The sequence below is a fragment of the Vulpes lagopus genome, chromosome 3 (assembly GCF_018345385.1).
Source record: "Vulpes lagopus strain Blue_001 chromosome 3, ASM1834538v1, whole genome shotgun sequence".
Classification (NCBI taxonomy): Eukaryota; Metazoa; Chordata; class Mammalia; order Carnivora; family Canidae; genus Vulpes; species Vulpes lagopus.
This window is the reverse complement of record NC_054826.1, coordinates 68,541,065-68,563,087: the sequence shown is the minus strand read 5'-3', so window position 1 is coordinate 68,563,087 and position 22,023 is coordinate 68,541,065. Positions and strand designations below refer to the sequence as shown.

The 22,023-nt window shown below is 35.7% G+C and overlaps 1 protein-coding gene across 5 annotated transcripts in view; it reads left to right on the top strand.

Annotated features, from left to right (window-relative positions):
- The window catches only part of TET1 (tet methylcytosine dioxygenase 1), a 143,022-nt gene that overhangs the window by 107,745 nt on the left and 13,254 nt on the right, over positions 1-22,023 (top strand). For 4 of the 5 annotated variants that reach the window (XM_041750246.1, XM_041750243.1, XM_041750245.1 and 1 more), the window contains 6 exons: positions 6,230-6,441; positions 9,188-9,338; positions 9,687-9,773; positions 14,098-14,187; positions 15,787-15,924; positions 19,410-19,758. In XM_041750246.1, coding sequence (XP_041606180.1) covers positions 6,230-6,441; positions 9,188-9,338; positions 9,687-9,773; positions 14,098-14,187; positions 15,787-15,924; positions 19,410-19,758 — 1,027 coding nt within the window. The remainder of the gene's footprint in view (positions 1-6,229; positions 6,442-9,187; positions 9,339-9,686; positions 9,774-14,097; positions 14,188-15,786; positions 15,925-19,409; positions 19,759-22,023) is intronic. The other variant, XM_041750248.1, reaches the window with a different exon arrangement.

Below are 22,023 nucleotides of genomic sequence, written 5' to 3'. Positions count from 1 at the left end.
ATAGTTGTTCCACTTTGGAAAATGGTCTGATGGTTCCTTAAAAGTATAAACATAATTACTATATAACCAAGCAATTCGACTCCTTGGTATATACCCAAGAGAAACGAAAGCATGGGTCTATAGAAAAACTTGTTGCATGAATGTTCTTAGCAGAATAAATTACAATTGAAAGAGTGGAAGCAATCTAAGTGACAATCAACCAATGAATGGATAAATTTAAATGGCCTGTCCATGCAATGGAATTTTATTTGGCAGTAAAACGGAATGAAGTACTGATAAGTGCAACAAATATGAATCAACATACATTTAGTAAAAGAAGCCTGAAATAAAAGGTCAAATCTAGTAGAAGAAGCCTAAAATAAAAGGCCACAATTTATTTTTTTTTAATTTTTTTATTATTTATTTATGATAGTCATATATATAGAGAGAGAGGCAGAGACAAGGCAGAGATAAAGGCAGAGGGAGAAGCAGGCTCCATGCACCGGGAGCCCGACATGGGATTCGATCCCGGGTCTCCAGGATCGCGCCCTGGGCCAAAGGCAGGCGCCAAACCGCTGCGCCACCCAGGGATCCCAAAAGGCCACAATTTAGAGGATTCCATATATATAAAATAGTCCAAATTAGTAAAATGCATAGAGAAAATTGATGAAGTCAGAAAAGGGAGAAATGTGACATAATTTCTAAGGGCTGGGGAAGGGGATGGTTCTAAAATTGTATAGTGGTAGTAGTTGGCCAATTCTGAGTAAACTAATAACCACTGAATTCCTTTTCTTTCTTTCTTTCTTTCTTTCTTTCTTTCTTTCTTTCTTTCTTGAGAGTGAGCACATGAGGTGGGGGTAGTGGGGAGAGGACGAGAATCTTAGGCTGGCTCCATATCTGGTGTGGAACCCAATAGGGAGCCCAAGGCAGGCTCAATGTCAGTATTTGGAGATCATGACCTAAGCCAAAATCAAGTTGGATGCTTAAACCAATTGAGTCACCCAGGTACCCCTAAATTCCCTACTTTAAAAGGATGGGCTTTAGGATTTTGAAATTATATTTCAGTTGAGCTGATATCAAAGACAAGTGGACTATACTTATAAAAACTATTTAAAACATTTTTTGTTCCAACGTGTTCAATTTTCTGTATGTTTTTAATTAACACGATTAACAAAAGAATGCTTCATGATGTTGCATTAGGATATAATTTCAAAAAAAAGATATAATTTCATAATATGTAATAGAAATTATACAAATATATATTTTTAAATAATAGAAAAGTAGCCACAGACATTACTCAGAATTTTATATGCATCATTTACCATCTAATGTGACTGCCATTGCCATGTGGCCATAAATTCAACAGTTTACAAATTAATACACCCTCCAGCTACAAAATAATGTGTTGTTGTTTTTAAGATTCAATCATTCATTCATTCATTCATTCATTCATTTGAAACACACAGAGAGAGGCAGAGACCTAGGGAGAGGGAGAAGCAGGGCTCCCCATGGGGGACTGGATCCTGGAATCCCAGGATCATGCCCTGACCTGAAAGCAGATGCTCAACTGCTGAGCTATGCAGGCATCCCTAAAATCTTTTTTTTTTTTGAAATGAGCTTTCAACTTAATAATGTAACTTACATTTTTGAAATTTTCATAAAATGAAACCATATTAGGTTTTTGTGCTTTTTACCCATCTATTCAACAAATATTTATCTGATGAGCTGAATTCTGTGCTCAGAAGCCATGTGTGCAGTAATAAAACCAAAAGACATAAAATAGTGGCTAACGTTTATTAAGAACCTAGCTCTGTGCTATTATGGAAGTTAAGACACTTGCTAAATCCTGATGCAGTAAATTGACTAAATGATTTCAGGTTTGTGTTTTTCAATTTAGGGTTAGGTACACTTTTTAATTAAGTATAGCATACATACAGAACACTGTAGAAATCCTAAGGTCACAGAATTTTTCTAAAGTGAACACCTTAAAAATAAATAAATAAATAAATAAATATAATAAATAAATAAATAAATAAATAAATAAATAAATGAAGTGAACACCTTTTAAAAAATAAGTAAAGTGAACACCTTTGTGTGACTGGCATCTGAAACTACTAGCACTTCATTCAGAAGCACTCTTCCACCCCCTTCCTGTTACCCCTTAAAAGTACTCTCTCTCCTGTCTTCTAACATTATGGACGAATCATGTCTGATTTGAATGTTCTATACATAGAGTCTTAAAGTCATTATTCTTTTGTCTTGTCTTTTATGCAGCATTAGAATTGTAAGATTAATTTATGTTTTCTGTAATTGTATATCATTCTAATTCTCATTGTTTTGTAGTGTTCCATTATCATAAATAGGTAAAATTTATTGAGTTACTCTTCTGATTATTGACATTTGAGTTGTTTTCAGTTTGGGATAAATACGACTATGGATGCTGACTTTGGGAATTATAAGAATACATTTTTGAGTGATATATACCTAGAAATTGAATTGCCTAGAAATGGGACAGGCGGTGGGGAACAGCGTGTGCATATGTGCAGCTTTGGTTGATAGTAACACGTAGTTTTCCAGAGTTTATCCTTTTTTATATTCACATAAGTAATGTACAAGTGTTCCAGTTCTCCAAATCCTTACTAATGCTGGTTGTTTTCTTTGTCATTTTAGACATTCTACTTAGTATTAGTACCTCTTTCAGACCTCTTTCCTCTTTTTTTGATATTAAGTATACAGATCAGGAATGTTATATGGTCACATTGTGAGCTGGAACTCTAGAACTACTTCATCTTTCAAATCTGAAACGTTATACCCATTAAATAACTCCCAATTTCCCCACGATCACAGCCACTATTAACCACCATTCCACTTTTATGTTTTGTAAATTTGACTACTTTAGGTAGTAGTCATATAACTGGAATTATACAGCTTCACTATTTGTGACTGGCTTACTTCACTTAACATTATATCCTAAGGTTGCTCCATATTGTAGCAATTAACAGGACTTCCTTTTTACATCTGAATAATATTCCATTATATGTATATGCCACATTTTGTTTATCCATTCATCTGTCAATGGACATTTGAGTTGCTTCCACCTCTTGGCTATTTTGAATAGTGCTGCTATGAACATGCATATGCAGATAACTATTTTAGTCCTTGCTTTCAGTTCTTTTGGATGTATACTCAGAAGTTAAATTCTTGGATCACATGGGGATTCTATTTTTGATTTCTTGAGGAACTTCCAGACTGTTTTCTATAGCAGTTGTACCATTTTATAATCCACCAACATATGTGGTGCTTTAAATTTTTTTTTACTTGCTGCATGACTAGTAATATGGAGCATATTTTCATATGTTCATCATCTGTTTGATATTCTCTTGTATTGAGCCTATCTGGTTTTTTTGGCCAGTTTTCTATTGTGTTTTTATTGCTCACTTGGAGAAATTTTTAAAGATATTTTGGGTAAAAATATTTTGTCAATTTTATGTACTGCAAATATTTCTCCCACTGTATTGCTTGACTTTATAGCTTTTTTTTTTTTTTTTAAGATTTTATTTATTCATTAGAGACACACAGAGAGGCAGAGACACAGGTAGAGGTAGAAGCAGGCACCATGTTGGGAACCTGATGTGGGACTCAATCCTGGGTCTCCAGGATCATGCCCTGAGCTAAAGGTGGCACTAAACCACTGAGCCACCCAGGCTGCCCAACCTATATAGCTTCTTGATCCTTTGCTACTTAATGTTTTTGATGAACAGAGGTTCTTAGTTATAATATAATCCTGATTTTAAGGTTTTATTTTTATGTAATCTCTACTGCTAGCATGGGGCTCGAACTTCCAACCCAAGATCAAAACTCATATGTTCTCCCAACTGAGCCAGCCAGGCACCCCTATTATCCAACTTCTTTAACTTTTTCCTTTATAATGATTAAATTTGACAATTCATTCTAAAATTGTTTTACCTACTTCAAGATCATTAAGATGTTTTCTTCCAAAAACTTACTGTTTTAACTTTCATATTTAGATCAACAATATAACCAAGCTACTTATGTGAAGTAGGAGTCAAGATTCATATTTTTCCCATAGGGATATCTACATAGTACCATTTTTTGAAAAGGCTACATTATATTACAATGTCAACTGTGTCATAAATCTAATGGCCATATGTATATGCATCTCCTGTACTCTTTATTCTATTAATCTATTTATCTGTCATTGCACCAAAACTAGGCTATAATTACTATAGCTTTACAATAAATACTGATAATCTGGTAAACTACTTTGCCTTTGTTCATTTTCTTGCTCTTTAATGGTCTTTTGCATTTCCATATAAATTTTGGCATAACTTTGTTAATTTCCGCCCAAAACAAAATAAACTCTGATAGGATTTTGTTTGAGATTATATCAAATCTAGATATCCATTTTGGGAAAATTAACAGCATTATATAGTGTCTATTCCATTAAAATGGTACTTCTTTCTATTTATTTAGGTCATCTTTAATTTCTTTTAATGTCTTTATAGTTTTCATAGGTCTTATACAGGTTTAATACTTGTCTTCCTCCATTTATATTGCTATGAGAAAATACCAGACTGGGTGGCTTCAATACAACAAATTTATTTCTCTCAGTTCTGGAGTTTGAAAGTCTTAGATCAGGGAGCCAGCATGGTGGGGTGAGGGCCCTCTTCTCTTTGTGTTTGCACATGTTTGAAGGCGTTGAACACTAATCTCACTGATGAGAGCTTCTCCCTTATAATTTACTTATCTCACAAATGCCCTACTTCCTAATACCATTACAATTGGGATTCAGGATTTAATATATGGATTTTGAGTGGTCACAAATATCCATACCAAGGCAATACTAAAGGTGTTTATTGAACCTAAATCTGAATTATGCTCTATTTTCTGATGTTCCCTAATGTATATTGAAAAATCTGGGGAAAACATAGATACCTAAGAAATAGCATTTTAGCATTTCCCATGCAAAGACTGGATCAATGTAACTTTGTTCTTTGTTTGATAACTTAAAAAGTATCTGGTATAATTTTGTTTGATACAATATATATCATTTTGTATTTGACCTTATTTGAAAGCAAATGTATTCTTATTTGGCTGTAAAAGGACATATAAATATAGAAAAAAATTTTAATATAAATAATTGTGTTTAGGGGGAAGGTCCTAAAGCCAACTCTACTCAAGGGATGCCTTGGTAGCAATGATTGTTAACCATCTGGAGTGACAGAAGAAAGTGATATTGGGTAACTAACATCTTAAGAAGTTTCATCTCAAGTTTATGTAATATTATTATAGCAACAAAATTGAAATCTTAAGTATGCTGTTGGTTGCTCCATTTTGGTCACAGGGGTGGGCACCTTTATCATTTACTGATTATATACTGATTAATGTGGTCAGTGTCTTTGCTCTGTTAATTTGTGATAAATGGAGAGAGTTTTAACCAGAATTGGTTGGTTTTATGTCTTGTCAAGATTTTTATGTAATTCTTTTTGTATGCATTGAGTCCACTAGGCAATATTTTTAAGTATTTTGAGAACTTTTTAGCACCCTATGGGTATGATGCAGTGTAAGATAAATCAATCCCTATTCAAAATTAATTGTTGTATTTTGCATTTACCATGTCAACTGAACCACCTTAATCTTATGATAATGTGGGTATGATAAATAATAAATACGGGTATGTGATAGCATGGAAAAATCACAGAAACTGCAGAACATTGCTTTGTATATTAATTATTCTGTATAATAAAACCATTCACCAAAGGAAAAGATCTGTAACTTTCCACAGATGCTAAATTTCAGTGCTGAAGTTCAGTTTTCATATTGGGAGACCTTGGTAATTTGCATGTAGCTAGATTTGTCCTATTATGGCATTTGTGGAAGAGCAGAATAGTTAGGCGCTTTTCCAGGAGATCCTGTGTTGTCTCTTTTGCAATACTGTATCAACAGTGAAATAAAACAAACTTCTTTGGTCTACTTTTATAAATAACAACCACATACCACAGACTTCTATTCTGCCTATTGTTGGTTAGTCAAGTAACCTGGGATACTCTGATGAGTTGTGTGGATGCAGCTAGTCAGAAAACTGAATGTCCTGTAAGCTTCAACCCTTTGAGAAATGCACATGTTTTAAAAGACCTAAAATGCAATGACACAGACCTTTAAACAATATCCATTGCACTCAACTCTAGGTTTCTTGTTTTCTGTAAATAAATGCATTCCACTTTTCCAGGTGTTAAGAAGAGGCAGTGATGAAGAGAAAGTCCTTTGTTTGGTTCGGCAGCGTACAGGCCACCACTGTCCAACTGCTGTGATGGTGGTGCTCATCATGGTATGGGACGGCATTCCTCTTCCCATGGCTGACAGATTGTACACGGAGCTTACTGAAAACCTAAAGTCATACAATGGTCATCCCACAGACCGAAGATGCACGCTCAATGAAAAGTAATCAAATCTGTTTTGTACTGCTTTCCCATTCATTCAGACCTCTATTATTTTAACATTAAATTGTTAACTATCAGGTATACATATTATAGAATTTTAGGTATTCTGAAACTAAAGAATGACCTTTTAAAAAAAAAATTCAGTTTCAAAGCAAGTTGAGACTTTCTAGTGTATTCTTATTTGTTTGTTTTTAATCTCTACATGCAACCTGGGCCTCAAGCTTTCACTATCTCCAGATCAGACTCTGGGGGTTACTTGGGTGGCTCAGTGGTTGAACATCTGCCTTTGACTCAGATCATGATCCCGGGGTCCTGGGATCGAGTCCCACATTGGGTTCCCCACAGAGAGCCTGCTTCTCCCTATGCCTATGTCTCTACCTCTCTCTGTGTGTTTATCATTAATAAATGAATAAAATCTTTAAAAAAAAATAAAATAAGAGTCAGACCCTGAGATCATGCTCTTCTGACTGAGTCAGCCAGGCAACCTTAGAAAGTATTCTTTGTACTCTGCAGGAAGTCTACTTATCTCTTTCCCCTCTATTCTCCCTGCTTATGCTCTCTCTCTTTGTCAAATAAATAAATAAAATCTTGAAAAAAGATTTTTTTAAACAGGAAAAAACGATGTCATTATACAAAATATAAACAAAACATGTATTGTCCCCTCTCTGATCCCTACACAAGACTTTAAGAGTATTCCTTTACGTTTATGTCATCGTTTTATGGGTGTGGTTTTTTTTTTTTTTGCTTCTGTCATAATTTTATTACATTATTATCTCTCCATTGCCAATAATATTCAAACTATTTTTAATATCTGCTAATTCTTTTGTATGTGGATGCACAGTAATCATAACTTTTGTATGAAGGCACTGCTTTTAAAGATATACATATTATTTTTATCTTCCCAAGAATCCAATAGCATTGGTTTTATTCTATTTCACTCAGTGTCTATCCTTAGCATATATATATAGATATATTTTTTTAATTTTTTATTTATTTATGATAGTCACAGAGAGAGAGAGAGAGGCAGAGACACAGGCGGAGGGAGAAGCAGGCTCCATGCACCGGGAGCCTGACGTGGGATTCGATCCCGGGTCTCCCGGATCGCGCCCTGGGCCAAAGGCAGGCGCCAAACCGCTGCGCCACCCAGGGATCCCTAGATATTTTTTTTAAGATTTTATTTTTAAGTAATCTCTATGTGGGGCTCAAACTCACAATCCCAAGAACAAGTTTTATGGTCTACTGACCGAACAGGCAGTAATGCCTCCAGCAGATGTTCTTTTAAAAAATAAAGTAGGGCATCCCTGGGTAGCTCAGTGGTTTAGCGCCGCCTTCAGCCCAGGGTGTGATCCTGAAGACCTGGGATCAAGTACCAGATTGGGCTCCCTGCATGGAGCCTGCTTCTCCCTCTGCTTGTGTCGCTGCCTCTCTTTCTTAAATAAATAAATAAATAAATAAATAAATAAATAAATAAATAAATTTTTAAAGGGCTAATTAAATTAAATTGAGGGATTTGTATGCTACACTTTTTCCATAATATTAGGACTTATTTTTGATTCATTTGTCCTATTTATCAGTGATGTTGATTTCAGATATTCTGCTAAAACTTCTAGGTCTCAGAATCCTCCACATTTCCTATGTATTCCATTGTTTAAATAACTGTCAGCTGTTAGTTAAACTATGTTTTTCTTTCCTTACCATGTATCATTTTAATTATATAAATGTATTTATTGTTTCGTATTCAGTGTTATCTTAATATCACGTATTTTTTTACTTTAACAATTAAAAACTACTAGTTTTGATATCACAATTTCTATGTATTTTTCATTTACAGATTTTTTTTTAATTATGGGAGTTTTTGTGTTTTATAATCATTATGTAAATACCACATTCATAATATTAGAAGTTTCAAGTATTATGGGATTGGAAACCACAGAGTGTATGTTACTCCCTTGGTTTCTTATCTTTATTACAGATATTCTAACCATTGTCATCCTTACTATCATGTATGTTGGGGCCTCAGAAATGTCCCCAATGTGCAAAAATAACCAAGTTCCTTAATGAAACAAACTTTCAGTTCAGTTTTTCCATTTATAACCTTAATAAAGGCTTTCTTTAAAATTAACAAAGCAATTTCACATTAAATATGTATTATCCATTATTAATCTTCAGAGGATTATATCAATATCAGTTTATAAATGATAGAATTAAAGTCCAGAGAGGTAATGAGATACTCATTTTCATTTATGATAGCGAACAGATCCAGGATTTAAAATGCATATTCTTTGGGGTGACTGGGTGGCTCAGTCAGTTAAGCACCCAACTCTTAGTTTCAGCCCAGATCATGATCTCAGAGTCGCGAGATTAAGCCCTAGGTCAGGCTCCTAGCTGAGTGTGGAGCCTGTTTAAGAGCCTCTCTCTCTCTCTCTTTCTCTTTCTCTCTCAATAAAATAAGTAAAATGCAGACCATTTCTTTCTTCTCAGGCATATCCAAATCAAATTATGGGTACTTCTGTATGGTTTATTACTGTTTATTTGGACTTACAATCTTGAACAATTTAGTTAAAAACTTGCTTATATTCAAGGACAGGTAGCTTTGGGTTATTAATACTACTTAAGATAAAATAAGTAATAAAATAATGTTAAAATCAGTTCATTAGCCATCTATTCTTCTAAAGTTACAGGAATCTGAAATGTTCTGTCTAAGGCATTGGCCTGCTTTATCAGTTCATTCCGTTGCAATCTTACAGTCGTACCTGTACATGTCAAGGAATTGATCCAGAGACTTGTGGAGCTTCGTTCTCTTTTGGCTGTTCATGGAGTATGTATTTCAATGGATGTAAATTTGGTAGAAGCCCAAGCCCCAGAAGATTTAGAATTGATCCAAGCTCTCCCTTACATGTAAGTGTTCTTTTTTACTTTTCAATTACACAATAAATTTATAAGTACATTCCTTAAAATATTTTCTAAATAGTAAAACAGTGAAATATTTAAAAAGTAGTAAAAAAAACAATAAGAATATATATCTTTATATATATAAGTAAATAGTTTAAAATTCTCAATAAATTAGGTAAAGTCTTCAATTACCAACCCAAATTCCAACTATCCCTGGTTCCCTCCTCCTTCTCCCTTAACCCCAGAGATAATCATTGTTAAAAGAACCTAGAATTTTATATCCAGCCAAAGTAGGAGGAATAAATAAAGCCATTTGCCAACATTTCAAAGACTCAGAAAGTTTACTACCCACAGAACTACTATGAAAGAATTACTAAAGGACGTAATCCAGAAAGAAGATATATGAAACCGGAACCAATCTGTCCGGGACACGAGGCCATGGTGAGCAAAGAAATTAGTCAACCTTACTGTTAAGTTTAAATAAGTTGAGTACTTACATTTCTTTAAATTAAAATAACAACCAATAACTATAATTCCATACTCTTATCAACTCAAGGGTGGGTAGGCACTGGGAGGGGGGGGGGCACCCAGAGGAAATAAGTGTGGTATGCTTTATGGTTTGTTTGGAGTGGGGAGGATTTAGATACTAAGATCAGTGTTTTTCAAACTTTGAGCTATGACCAAGTATAAAAAGCATTTTATATTTACAAACTGCTATATAATAGGCATATGTAAGTGAATAATTAAAACCATCAGAAAATAATACTTCAGCTTCTATGTAAGAGAACATATTAAAAAATTAATATCCGGTCTAGCTGTTGCTAAGGATTACTATGATTCACTGTAATATTTTATATAAAATTTCATTTTCTTCCATTAAATGTTACTTGTTACCTACTAAACTGATTTCATGGCCCACAAATGAGTCATGACCCACAGCTTGGAAAACACTGCTCTAGACGTTATTAGAAAAACATATATTTGAGAGAGAAAGTGTATGCTTTAAGGTTTTTTTAAATGAACAAAAATAGAATTTTTATATTTGAAATAGTGGGGAAAAAAGTCTATAAAAGATGACAATCTGAAAGGGTTTTTAAAAATCATAAAAATGCAAGATAAATAGGAAGCACCAAATAAAATAGGAATAAATCCAACTATATAATACAATAAATATAACATCTTTTGAGAAACTCAGAATTAATAGTCGGTAGAATGTACAACTCTTGGTCTCAGTCATGAGTTCAAGCCCCATGTTGGGTGTAGAGCTTACATTTTTAAAAAAGGGTGTGTATTAGAACTTTAGGGAGGAAACTAAAAATTGAGTAAAGTACATATAAAACACCTGATAATGGAAAAGGTGCTATGTTCAAGCATAAGAACACTTGCTAATGTGATATCCGTTCTCCCTTAAAATAATCAGTTAAATGTTCTTTCCAAATATTATAATATAAAACTAACAATATATAAATTTACTAGTAATATTTATATGACCATTAAATTTTTATTCTACAACAGAATAATATATAATTAATGAGTATGAAATCAGATTTTGTTTCTGGTCATTTTAAATATTGAGTAACGTCTATGTAGTGCTTATAATACAGAAAGAAGCATTTCTCATTACAGAAACTGACAGAAGGCCAGTTTGAAACTCAGCAGACAAGGAGAGTAAGGTGAATGCAGTGGCCTTCTAAGTGATGTCAAACATTATGGAAGATCATTGAAGGATTTTGATGAGAGTAATACAGTTATACTTGTCTTTGAAAGAGATCTCTCATTTCTCTTTGAATAATGGATTGGAGTTCGTAAGAATGTGTTTCCCAAGATGAGCTAGCCTTAAGAATAGTCCAGACAAAGGATAATTGTGACTTAAAATACGGCTGTGAGGGAGGAAATGGTGGGCAGTGGTTCGTCTGGAAGGATTTTAATTATTAGATGATAGTGCTATGGCTTGATATATAGAGTATGTGGAAATAGAACTGAGTTTCAAAAGAGCAGATAATAAATTCATTTTGGAACCACTAGATGAGAGATTTCTATAAAATCCTTTGCCGCAGGTGCCTGGGTGGCTCAATCTGTTAAACATCTAACATCAGCTCAGGTCACGATCCCAGAGACCTGGTATTGGCCCACATTGGGATCCCTGCTTAGCAGGGAGCCTGCTTCTCCTTCTTCCTCTGTTGCTCCCTCTGCTTGTGTTCCCTTGCTCTGTCAAATAATCTTTTTAAAAAAATCCACATGGGGATATCAGGTTAATCATAAGAATCTGAGGGCACCTGGGTGACTCAGTCATTTGAGGATTAGACTCTTGGTTTCAGCTTCAGTCATGATCTCATGGGTCTTGAGAACAAGCCCCATATCAGGCTCCACATTCAGTGAGGAGTCTGCTTAAAGATTCTCTCCCTCAGCTCCTTCCCCCGCCTTGTGTCCTTTCTCTCTCTCTGATAAATAAATCAATCTTAAATAATAAGAAAAAGAAGAAGCTCAAGTATGATTTGTGATCTAGGTCATAACTATAGCTGTGATTTGTGTGTGTGGTGTTTTTTTTTGTTTGTTTGTTTTTGTTTTTGTTTTTTTTTTTCCATGAGAGAGAGAGAGACAGAGACATAGACAAGGGAGAAGCAGGCTTTTCACAGGAGCTGGATGCAGGACTCGACCCTGGACCCTGGAATCACGACCTGAGCTGAAATCAGCCACCCAACTGCTGAGCCACCCAGGCATCCCTATAGCTATGATTTGTGGTCTAGGTAGTGGATATATGCCACTCCTAGGGATCAGGTATAGGATGAGAAGAGCATGGGAATGTAGGCCTGAGCCCTAATAGGTAAAGATCTGATAAGAAACTTTTATATCTAACATGCACATTCATTCTAATGAAACAATTAGAAAGTCAATATATTTACATTATGTTTAATGAGACTTAAATTCGTAAGATGATACCAATGGTCAGCTCTCAAGCTTTATTATATTTGTTTCTATGTACCTACTTTATTTCAACATTTCTACACTAAAAGAGATATTTCATGATGCCTCATTACTCGGGCTGACCAGATGGTTCATAATCTTGTCATTGTAAGACAACTCCTAATAGCTACTCCACCTATTATTTCAAGTGTTAGGAACCATAATCATAATATTTTCAGTAGGTACTTAAATCACAAATGTTAAGTTTTCCCCCAAATAAATAATTAACGGGTGAGTATAGTTAGAAAGTGTTTTTAAAGTAGGGTCCTGACTTTCTTGGCTATATTTATGAAACTATATTAAATACCAGATACATATGTATGACAGATAAAGGAACAGAGTAATCTAGATATAGACCTAATGTGCATAAATTTCTTCTTCAATGAGCGCATGAACCTTAATCTGTGGGACACCACAAGGGTTATCACTGATGCTTTACAGTTGCCCAAATGGGTTTTTTAAAATGTGCTCAAGAAATAACTTCCTGGGATACGTGGGTGTCTTAGCAGTTGAGTGTCTGCCTTTGGCTCAGGGCATGATCCTGGAGTCCCGGAAGGGAGCCTGCTTATATCTTTGCCTCTCTCTCTCTGTGTCTTTTATGAATAAAATTTTTTAAAAAAGAAAGAAAGATCTTCCTATGTCTACATTGCATGTGGCTTTGGTTTTATAATAATTTACTGCAAATCAGAGTGAACTAATCCACATGAAGGTCTTGTTTCAGTGTTCTTGGCATCCACCAAATCTCAAATGAAGCAGAAGCATCAAGCTTTCATAAGTGTCTCATCCTTGCTCTCAGTTCCCCTTCTTTAGTCTCCCTTAGGTGTGACTGATCATTTATCGAGTCTTTGATTTTATTTAGGATACAATCCTCTCAAAAATTATATCACAGTGGTCTTTTAACTATCGTTTCCAAAATCTACCCTATCTGCTACATACCTTATACTGTCTTTAGTGGGGTTTTTTTTTGTTTTGTGTTGTTTTTGTTTTAAGATTTTATATATTTATTTGAGAGAGAGAGCTTGAGGCCAGGTGGGGAGAATCTCAAGCTGAGTTGGCTCTGAGTTTGGATCCCAACTCCAGGCTCAATCTCATATCCTTGAGATCATGACCTGAGCTGAAACTTCAGTGATATTTGTAATAGAGACATTTGTCATAACTGTTCTCCTTGAAAAGGAGTCTTAAAATGTTTCTACTATAAGTAGCAATCCAGATTCTTGATAATGGTGTCAAGGCTCATTACTATCCCACTAAGTCTTCCTCAATTTTTGACCATTATAATGTGACAAAGAAAACCCTAGTTTTAGACAACTGATGACCACTTCACTATATTTGAAGCTATTAGCACAGGATCTGATTTGTAGTATACATATTATGTTTGTTCTCCCATTTTTGTTATAGAAGCTTGCTGCACTCTGTCAGAGTTCTTTACTTCAACAACTCTTTTTGCCAATAGGAACCCTGTCTTGATTTATTTCAAGTGCCCAGTACTATTGAATAAATATAGAATAGGGTTCTTGTATTTAGCAACATGACCCATTTCACACCTTACTTCTAACAATCTTTAGATTTCTAGTTAGCTTATAACATAGAACTTGAATTTCAAAAGACTAAATTAAAGCATAACAATGACCAATAGTTTAGATTTTTTTTTTTCAAAATCTGTTATTTTCTATGGTAGCCTATTATTAGGGTAAGTATGCTTTGTGCATCAACCATATATCAGCAATGATTTATGATTCATTTTCATACCTAAAACTCATGTCATTATGAAACAACTTTTATGGACTGTCTTTTCCTGTAGGAAAAAAACCTTGAAGATAATTTACAGAGTTTGGCTACACGATTAGCTCCAATTTATAAGCAGTATGCTCCAGTTGCTTACCAAAACCAGGTACGTTTTGGGACCATATACAGTGCTCTTAAACATGGTTGAAATTTCTATGTAAGCATCATTGTTAATAGAAAACCTTCAAATTTCAACTTGAGTATATATCTACTTTTAGAACAGCTTAAATTATCCAGCCTGGGTTTACCTGACTGATTGTTTTTAGCTTTTTTTTTCCTGCCCCCCCTTTTTTCCCCCAGCCCCCCCTTTTAGCTTGTTTTTAAAAGACTTATTACGACAATTAAACTAAAAGTCCAGAATGATAGAATTATGATTAATTCTAAAAATGTAATTTATGCATTTTTAGAATTTATGCGTTTTAATTTAGGCATTATTGGTTCAACACAAGAAAATTAATCAATGTAGTATACTACCTACATTGATAAAACATTACAAAAACCATAAAAACAAAAATCCTTATAGATAGAAGATATTTGACAAAATTCAACACGTTCATGATTAAAACAGTTAAGAAAATGGCAATAGATGGGAATTGCCTCAGCCTGATAAAGGACATCTATAAAAACCCATGGATAATATCATAATTACAATTAAAGACCAAAAAATTTTTTGCTTAATGTTTGGAACAAGACAGTATGTACTCTCACCATTTATACTAAACATTTTGCTGGAGGTTCTATTAAGAACAAGTTGAAGAAATTCAGACTACAAAAGGAGATAAAATAATTTCTACTAGCAACTGGTATGATCCTTTAGGTGGAAACTACTGAGGAACACACATACATACACACCCAGTATTCAAGCTAATAAATGAGTTTAGCAAGCTTTCGTGATACAAGATCAATATGTAGAGGCCCTATGTTTATCTATATATTATCAATAGACAATCCAAAAATAAAAATAAGGATAAAATAGGTTGCAAGAGTTTTAAATTCTGTACTTCAAAGGACATCACCAAGAAAATAAATGAGGTATGGGGGAATGAGAGGATGATCGGGGTATGAGCTCCCAGGTATAAGATAAATAAAATTTTATCTGTTGGCTGCACAGCATGGGGACTACAATTGACAATACTATATTATATACTTAAAAGTGTTTAAGGATCTAAAATGTTACCACTACACACACAAAATCATCCTTATGATGTGAGGAATTGAGATTTCTTAAATCTTTATTTGTATTATCATGAATAGCATGCTCTCTGTTAATTGCTAAATTTTCATTTTTAAAGAGTTAAAATTCACTTTCTATATTAGCTGATGAACATAGGTATTTATGTATGCGTACTTTTTTATAGACATTGAAAACTCTTTACATGTGATTAATGCACTGTAGAAGTCTCTCTTCCTAATGGGATAATTTAAGCTTATTCTGCTTGTTTATTCACCCCCAGCTGGTATTTTTGTCACCGTACCATTAGTCACAGCCAGTCATTGTCATTTTACTTCATGTCTCAATCTTCAAGACTCTTCCTCCTGAATGTTTCTGAACTACACATCCACTATTTACCACCCTGTAGGCAGAAGTTATTGAAATTACAAAGTGTAATTAGGTCAAGAACATTGTCAGGAAGTAATTTTTACTCTTTGCTAAAGGTGATTCTTCCTGCCTTTTAAAACTGTGTGTTACCCATTTCTCATTTAGGTAGAATATGAACATGTTGCCCGAGAATGTCGGCTTGGCAGCAAAGAAGGGCGTCCTTTCTCTGGGGTCACTGCTTGCCTAGACTTCTGTGCCCATCCCCACAGGGACATCCACAACATGAATAATGGAAGCACTGTGGTATGTACCTGGGTGCTTTTTGATTCTAAAAGATCCATGGCTTTCTTAGGCTGAGGTCCTGAAACATAATTATTGTTCAAAGTCCTATTTTATGTTCTGTCCCTCATAGTATATATCAATACAATTTAAGTTTACTGTCGAAGTTACAGGACTGGCCTTGAATATTTTGTTGCAAGTCTTGAATCATTGTGGTTACCTTTGCTAGGAGATAGGAGTACAGTTCTATGTTATCAAACTGGTAGTTGGGAAGTTAAACAACTTACTGGTTTTCTTGTTTGGTTTGGTTTCGTTTTTGCCTTCTGTGTACCTCAGCGTTTTTGTGAAGGAACTATGCCAAATTTATCATGGTTTTTTGTGCATGTTTGTTCTTAATGCCAGTATATATGTATGTTACATTACTATTCCAGAATCATCAGAAATATTTGCATTTAGAAATGCATGCTTAGGTTTACAGCCATGAAAAGAATTACATGCCCCTAGCATGAAATCAGTGAAGATATTTTAAATTAGGTAAAAGAGCCTGGGGAAAATCGTGCAATTAAACCTTTTGTAAGTGAAATGGGCTTGCTTCAAGAAAGAAAGAAAGAAAGAAAGAAAAAAGAAATGGGTTTGCTTCTAGTAACCGTCTTCTTATTTAGTAAAACATACCACTCTATTTTTTGCACTACACCAGTCTGTTTGGTTGGCCCCATATAAAAGATAGCTATGGGATCTTGAAAGTACACAGTCTAAGCCATCAAAAGGCAGCCTTCCTTCCTCGTTTGGCCAATAAAGTTTGTGATAGATTAAGGAGCCTTTCTTTTTCTTTTGCTTTTTGTTGATATCATTCTTCTCCACTGCTGTATACTGTAGTCTTTGAGATCAGTGTAATTTTCAAATGTTGAAATATTATAAATCTGTCTGGGTGAATCTTAGCCAACGTGTCGTCATTGGTTAGTACGTTTGACCTTATTTGCTTCATTACAGATCATCAGGCTGAATTAGGTTTAGTGTCAAACCAAATTCTGGTTCCTCTTTTCTTGTGTATTATTCAGTGATGCCTCTTCTCCACTGCTCTTGCTCATGCCATGAGGCTTATACTTAGAACTTGACATAACTCCAAATTTCCCTGTCTCTGTAAACCCCAAATTCTTAAAATTCAGCTGCCAACTCTTTTCTGCTGCCTCAGTCTTTCTAATTATGCTCCTCATATCAGGTCCTGGTCCTTTTCTTATTCTCCCTGTGAACAAATAAACTGTTTAAAGTAAATATTTATTGGTGGAAGAGTCTAGTTTTTAACATGATTGCTTTTAAATTATTGACAAATTAGAACCCAGAGAATTCTTTTTTTTTTTCAACCCAGAGAATTCAATATTTAAAGTATTCCTGGTAAATGTGACTGTAAATATGTGAAAATAGTGTGATTTTTAAAACTTTATGCTTATCTTACATTATCATCTCTATTCATCAACTCTATCAACCTTATAATCAGGCAGTTTTATTTCTTTCCAGCCTACTGGCTTAGAAAGAGCCCCTCAGTTCTAGAAGAAATGTTTTTAACAAAAATAATGAAACCATTGGATATATCTTTGGTGGATCTTTAATGATAACTTGCAAATTAATTACCATTAAGATCCTATTCTATGAAGATAAATACTAATATTAGGTATTAAAGTCAGGAATTTCTTGTATGTAGTAGTTCTGTTTTTTCTTTCTATAATGAATAAAAATAAAAACTTTTAAAGTAAGGAGAAGGGAAAAAAATAAAGAATAAGGACTGAGATAAAGTTATATTCAAGAGAGAATTTTCTTTAAATGTCTTATTTCACATTCAAAAGAAAGGTAGGGGGCAGCCCGAGTGGCTTAGCAGTTTAGCGCCGCCTTCAGCCCAGGGTATGATCCTGGAGACCCGGGATCGAGTCCCATGTCAGGTTCCCTGCATGGAGCCTGCTTCTCCCTCTGCCTGTGTCTCTGCCTCTCTCTCTCCCTCCCTCTCTCCATCTCTCTCTCTCTCTCTCTCTCTCTCTCTCTCTGTGTGTGTGTCTCACATGAATAAATAAATCTTTAAAAAAAAGAAAAAAGAAAGAAAGAAAGAAAGGTAGAGCTTACTGGCATATTCCTAACCAAAGTAGAAACAACATGAAGCAGAAAGAGAAAATTTATCAAAATGAAATGTTTAACTTTTAAAAACTAGGGATCCCTGGGTGGCGCAGCGGTTTGGCGCCTGCCTTTGGCCCAGGGCGCGATCCTGGAGACCCGGGATCTAGTCCCACATCAGGCTCCCGGTGCATGGAGCCTGCTTCCCCCTCTGCCTGTGTCTGCCTCTCTCTCTCCCTCTGTGGCTATCATAAATAAATAAAAATTAATAAAAAAAATTTAAAAAAATACTTTTTAAAAACTATTAGAATTTTTTTAAATAAATAATTTTTAAAATAATAAAATATCAATTAAAAACTATTAGAATATGAGTCCTGCTAGAAAAAGAAATCTCTTGTGCCTCTTCTTTAACTTCATTAATACCTGTTCAGTTCATTTAATGAGGAAAGAAAAATCACTCTTAACAGGCAGAGAAAGGGATTGAAGGAAAAAAAATATCTATAGATCTATCAATAAATTCCACTTTATAAGCAGAATTTATCTATCTATCTATTTATCTATCTATCCAAATTTATCTATCAATAAATTCCACTTATAAGCAGAAGTGGAGAAACCCTTAATGAAAATACAGCAAATAGAAAATTCTTAATAATCAATCCCCCTCTACCCAAAGAATGTGACATAACTTAAGAAATAGGGTAATAGGGCACCTGGGTGATTCAGTCAGTTAAGCATCTGCCTTTGGATCTGGTCATGATCCCAGGGTCTGGGGATGGAGCCCCACATTGGGCTCTGTGCTCAGCAGGGAGTCTGCTCCTCTCTCTGTCCTTTCCCCTGCTCACGATCTATCTCTCTCTCTCCCTCTCTCTCAAATAAATAAAATCTTTTTAAAAAATAGGGTAATATATAGGCTAAAATAATGTCTTCTTAATAGTTAATATTTAATATGAAGGCTTTGGACAATCCTGCAGACATTCCTTAACTTAGACAATGAAGTACAATGGAATGTAACAAAAAGGTTTAATGTTTAAAATATTATATGGGTTTGAATTGCCTAGCTGGAACAGCATGTGACTCTTGACCTTGGGGTATTGTGAGTTTGAGCCCCACATTAGGGATACAGTTTACTTTTTAAAAATATTATAAAATACATAAACATGTATAATATCATTTACTTATCATTTCAACTCAAAATTATACTGATCTGCTTATAACTAACTGATAAATTACCAGAATTGAAGAGTGTTGAGTGGCTTATTATATGGTAATTTATCCAGAATTACTATACCATCAGTAACCATTGGAAAATAGAATAGGAACACAGATCCCTTTGACAATGGCAACAGTTAGAAGGTAGAAATAAACTATGATAAATGTGTAGGACCTATTTCGTCTTTTCTTTCTGTCAGGTTTGTACTTTAACACGAGAAGATAACCGCTCCTTGGGGGTTATCCCTCAAGATGAGCAGCTGCATGTGCTACCACTCTACAAACTCTCAGACACAGATGAGTTTGGCTCTAGAGAAGGAATGGAAGCCAAGATCAAGTCTGGGGCCATTGAGGTGCTCACACCCTGTCGTAAAAAAAGAAAACGTTTTACTCAGCCCGTACCTCGTTCTGGGAAGAAGAGGGCAGCAATGATGACAGAAGTTCTCGCACATAAGATAAGAGCTGTGGAGAAAAAATTTGTCCCTCGGGTCAAACGGAAGAACAACTCGACAACAAACAATAGCAAGACTTCATCGCTGCCGCTTTTAGGTGAGGCCTGTGGATACTACTGAATTTTTGTGCATAACTTCCAGTGGTTGAAGGGTTAGGCCTTGAGTTTGCACCTTATTTCCCCTCTCCTTTCTCTTTGCTGCTCTCTTAGGAATGTGTCGTTATCGGGGAGGGGGTGGTAGAGGGGCACCTTAGTGGCTCAGTCAGTTGAGCATCTGCCTTCATCTCAGGTCATGATCCCAGGGTCCTGGGATTGGGCCCCTCATGGGGACTCCCTGCTCTGTGGGGAATTTGATTCTCCCTCTCCCTCTGCCCCTGCTTATGCTCTTCTCTCTTTTTCTTTCTGCCATTTAAATAATTTTTTTTTAAAAAGACAACACAACTTTAGACAGATATCAGTTAAGTTAGATAAATAAAATCTTTAAAAAAAAAAAAAAAGACACTGACTACATACATGGAAACAATTTCTACATACTTGCCAAAACCTAGTCAACAAGAAAGTGACCCATCAATGTTTCTTGGTATTTCTTCCACTTATGCTCTCTCTCTTTTTTTAAAATATGTTTTTATTGTTTGTTTCCCTTCTGTTTTGAAGTCCTACTCCTCCTCCTTGGCATACATGAAATAACATCACTTCCTTGAAGTCTTCCTCGGTCACCTTTAGCATCAGTTTAAGTAATGCAGTCAACAGGTATTACTAAGCACCACTTTGTGCTGTTGTGGGTGTTGGAAATGTAGCGGTGAAAGAGGAGAGGGAACCCTGTGCAAGAATACCGTCACATATGGCTATCAGAGAATGATTTGCTGAGAATGTGGCATTTCAGTCAAGTCCTCAAGCCAACGAGAATCATCAGTGTCTTTCTTTGGAGAAACAGTATTCCAGGCAGTGGAAATGGCAAATATAAAGGTCAGGAGGCAAGAACCTGGAATCCTTGAGGCATGCAAGGGGGCCAGTGTGACTGAAGCAGAGGATGAAATGGGAAGAAGAGTAGGTGATAGATCAGGGAAGGAAAAGGGATATTTGAAAAGTTCACCCCAGGCTTTGTAAAAGAAGAGAGGACTATAACCTAATTCAAACCTAACGTTCTGTTTACTGGTTTGAAACTGAGAAACAGGGCAGCCCCGGTGGCGCAGCGGTTTAGCGCCGCCCGCAGCCCGGGGTGTGATCCTGGAGACCCCAGATCGAGTCCCGCATCGGGCTCCCTGCATGGTGCCTGCTTCTCTCTCTGCCTGTGTCTCTGCCTCTCTTCGCTCTCTCTGAATGAATAAGTAAATAAATCTTAAAAAAAAAAAAAAAGAAAAGAAAAGAAACTGAGAAACAGGGCAGCCCCGGTGGCTCAGCGGTTTAGCACCTCCTTCAGCCCAGGGCGTGATCCTGGAGACTCGGGATCGAGTCCCACATCGGGCTCCCTGCACAGTCTGCTTCTCCCTCTGCCTGTGTCTCTGTCTCCTAATAAATAAATAAAATCTTAAAACAACAACAACAACAACAAAAACCTGGGAAACCTTAGGCAGAGTAAAGAAAAATAGGGTGATTGTAAAGAAGCCACCTTAACCACTCAGGAGAGGGATGATGGAGCTTGGACCAGACTGGCTCATCAGGAGCATATGAGAAATGTCCCGTCCTGGATGTTTTTAAGGCAAAGACAACAAGATTTCTCATAAATCTGGAGTGTGGACAAAACGAAGTGTCAGTGTTTATCCTGATGTTATTGGTCCGAAGGAACTGGAAAACTGGAGAAATCACCGAAAGGTCATGAGAAATGGGGAGAAAAGAATAGATTTGGAAAGATACAGAGGGAGATCAGAAGCTCGATTTTGGGCATGTCAAATTCAGGACACCTGTCAGACAACTGTTAGGAAAAGAATTGTTTAATAATATATAGTTCAGAGAAGAGATGTAGGCTAGAGGTAATGATTTTTTTTTCTTCCTGTATTTATTTTTAAAGCAGACTCCACATCCAGTGTGAAGCAATGGGGCTTGAATTCACCACCCTGAGATCAAGAGTGTACGTTTAACTGAGCATCCCCCCAGACTGCCCCTCAAACATTTTTTTTTAAGACTTTATTTTATTTATTTATTCGTGAGAGACACACAGAGAGAGGCAGAGACCAAGGCATAGGGAGAAGTAGGCTCCTCGTGGGAAGACCAGTGAGGGACTTGATCCCAGGACCCTGAGATCACGACCTGAGCCAAAGGCAGATGCTCAACCCTGGTGCCCCTAAAAGATTTTAATACATAATAATTCTTATTTCATCTATGTCTTGATCCTGGCCCCACCTCTTCGAAATTTTTTATGACAA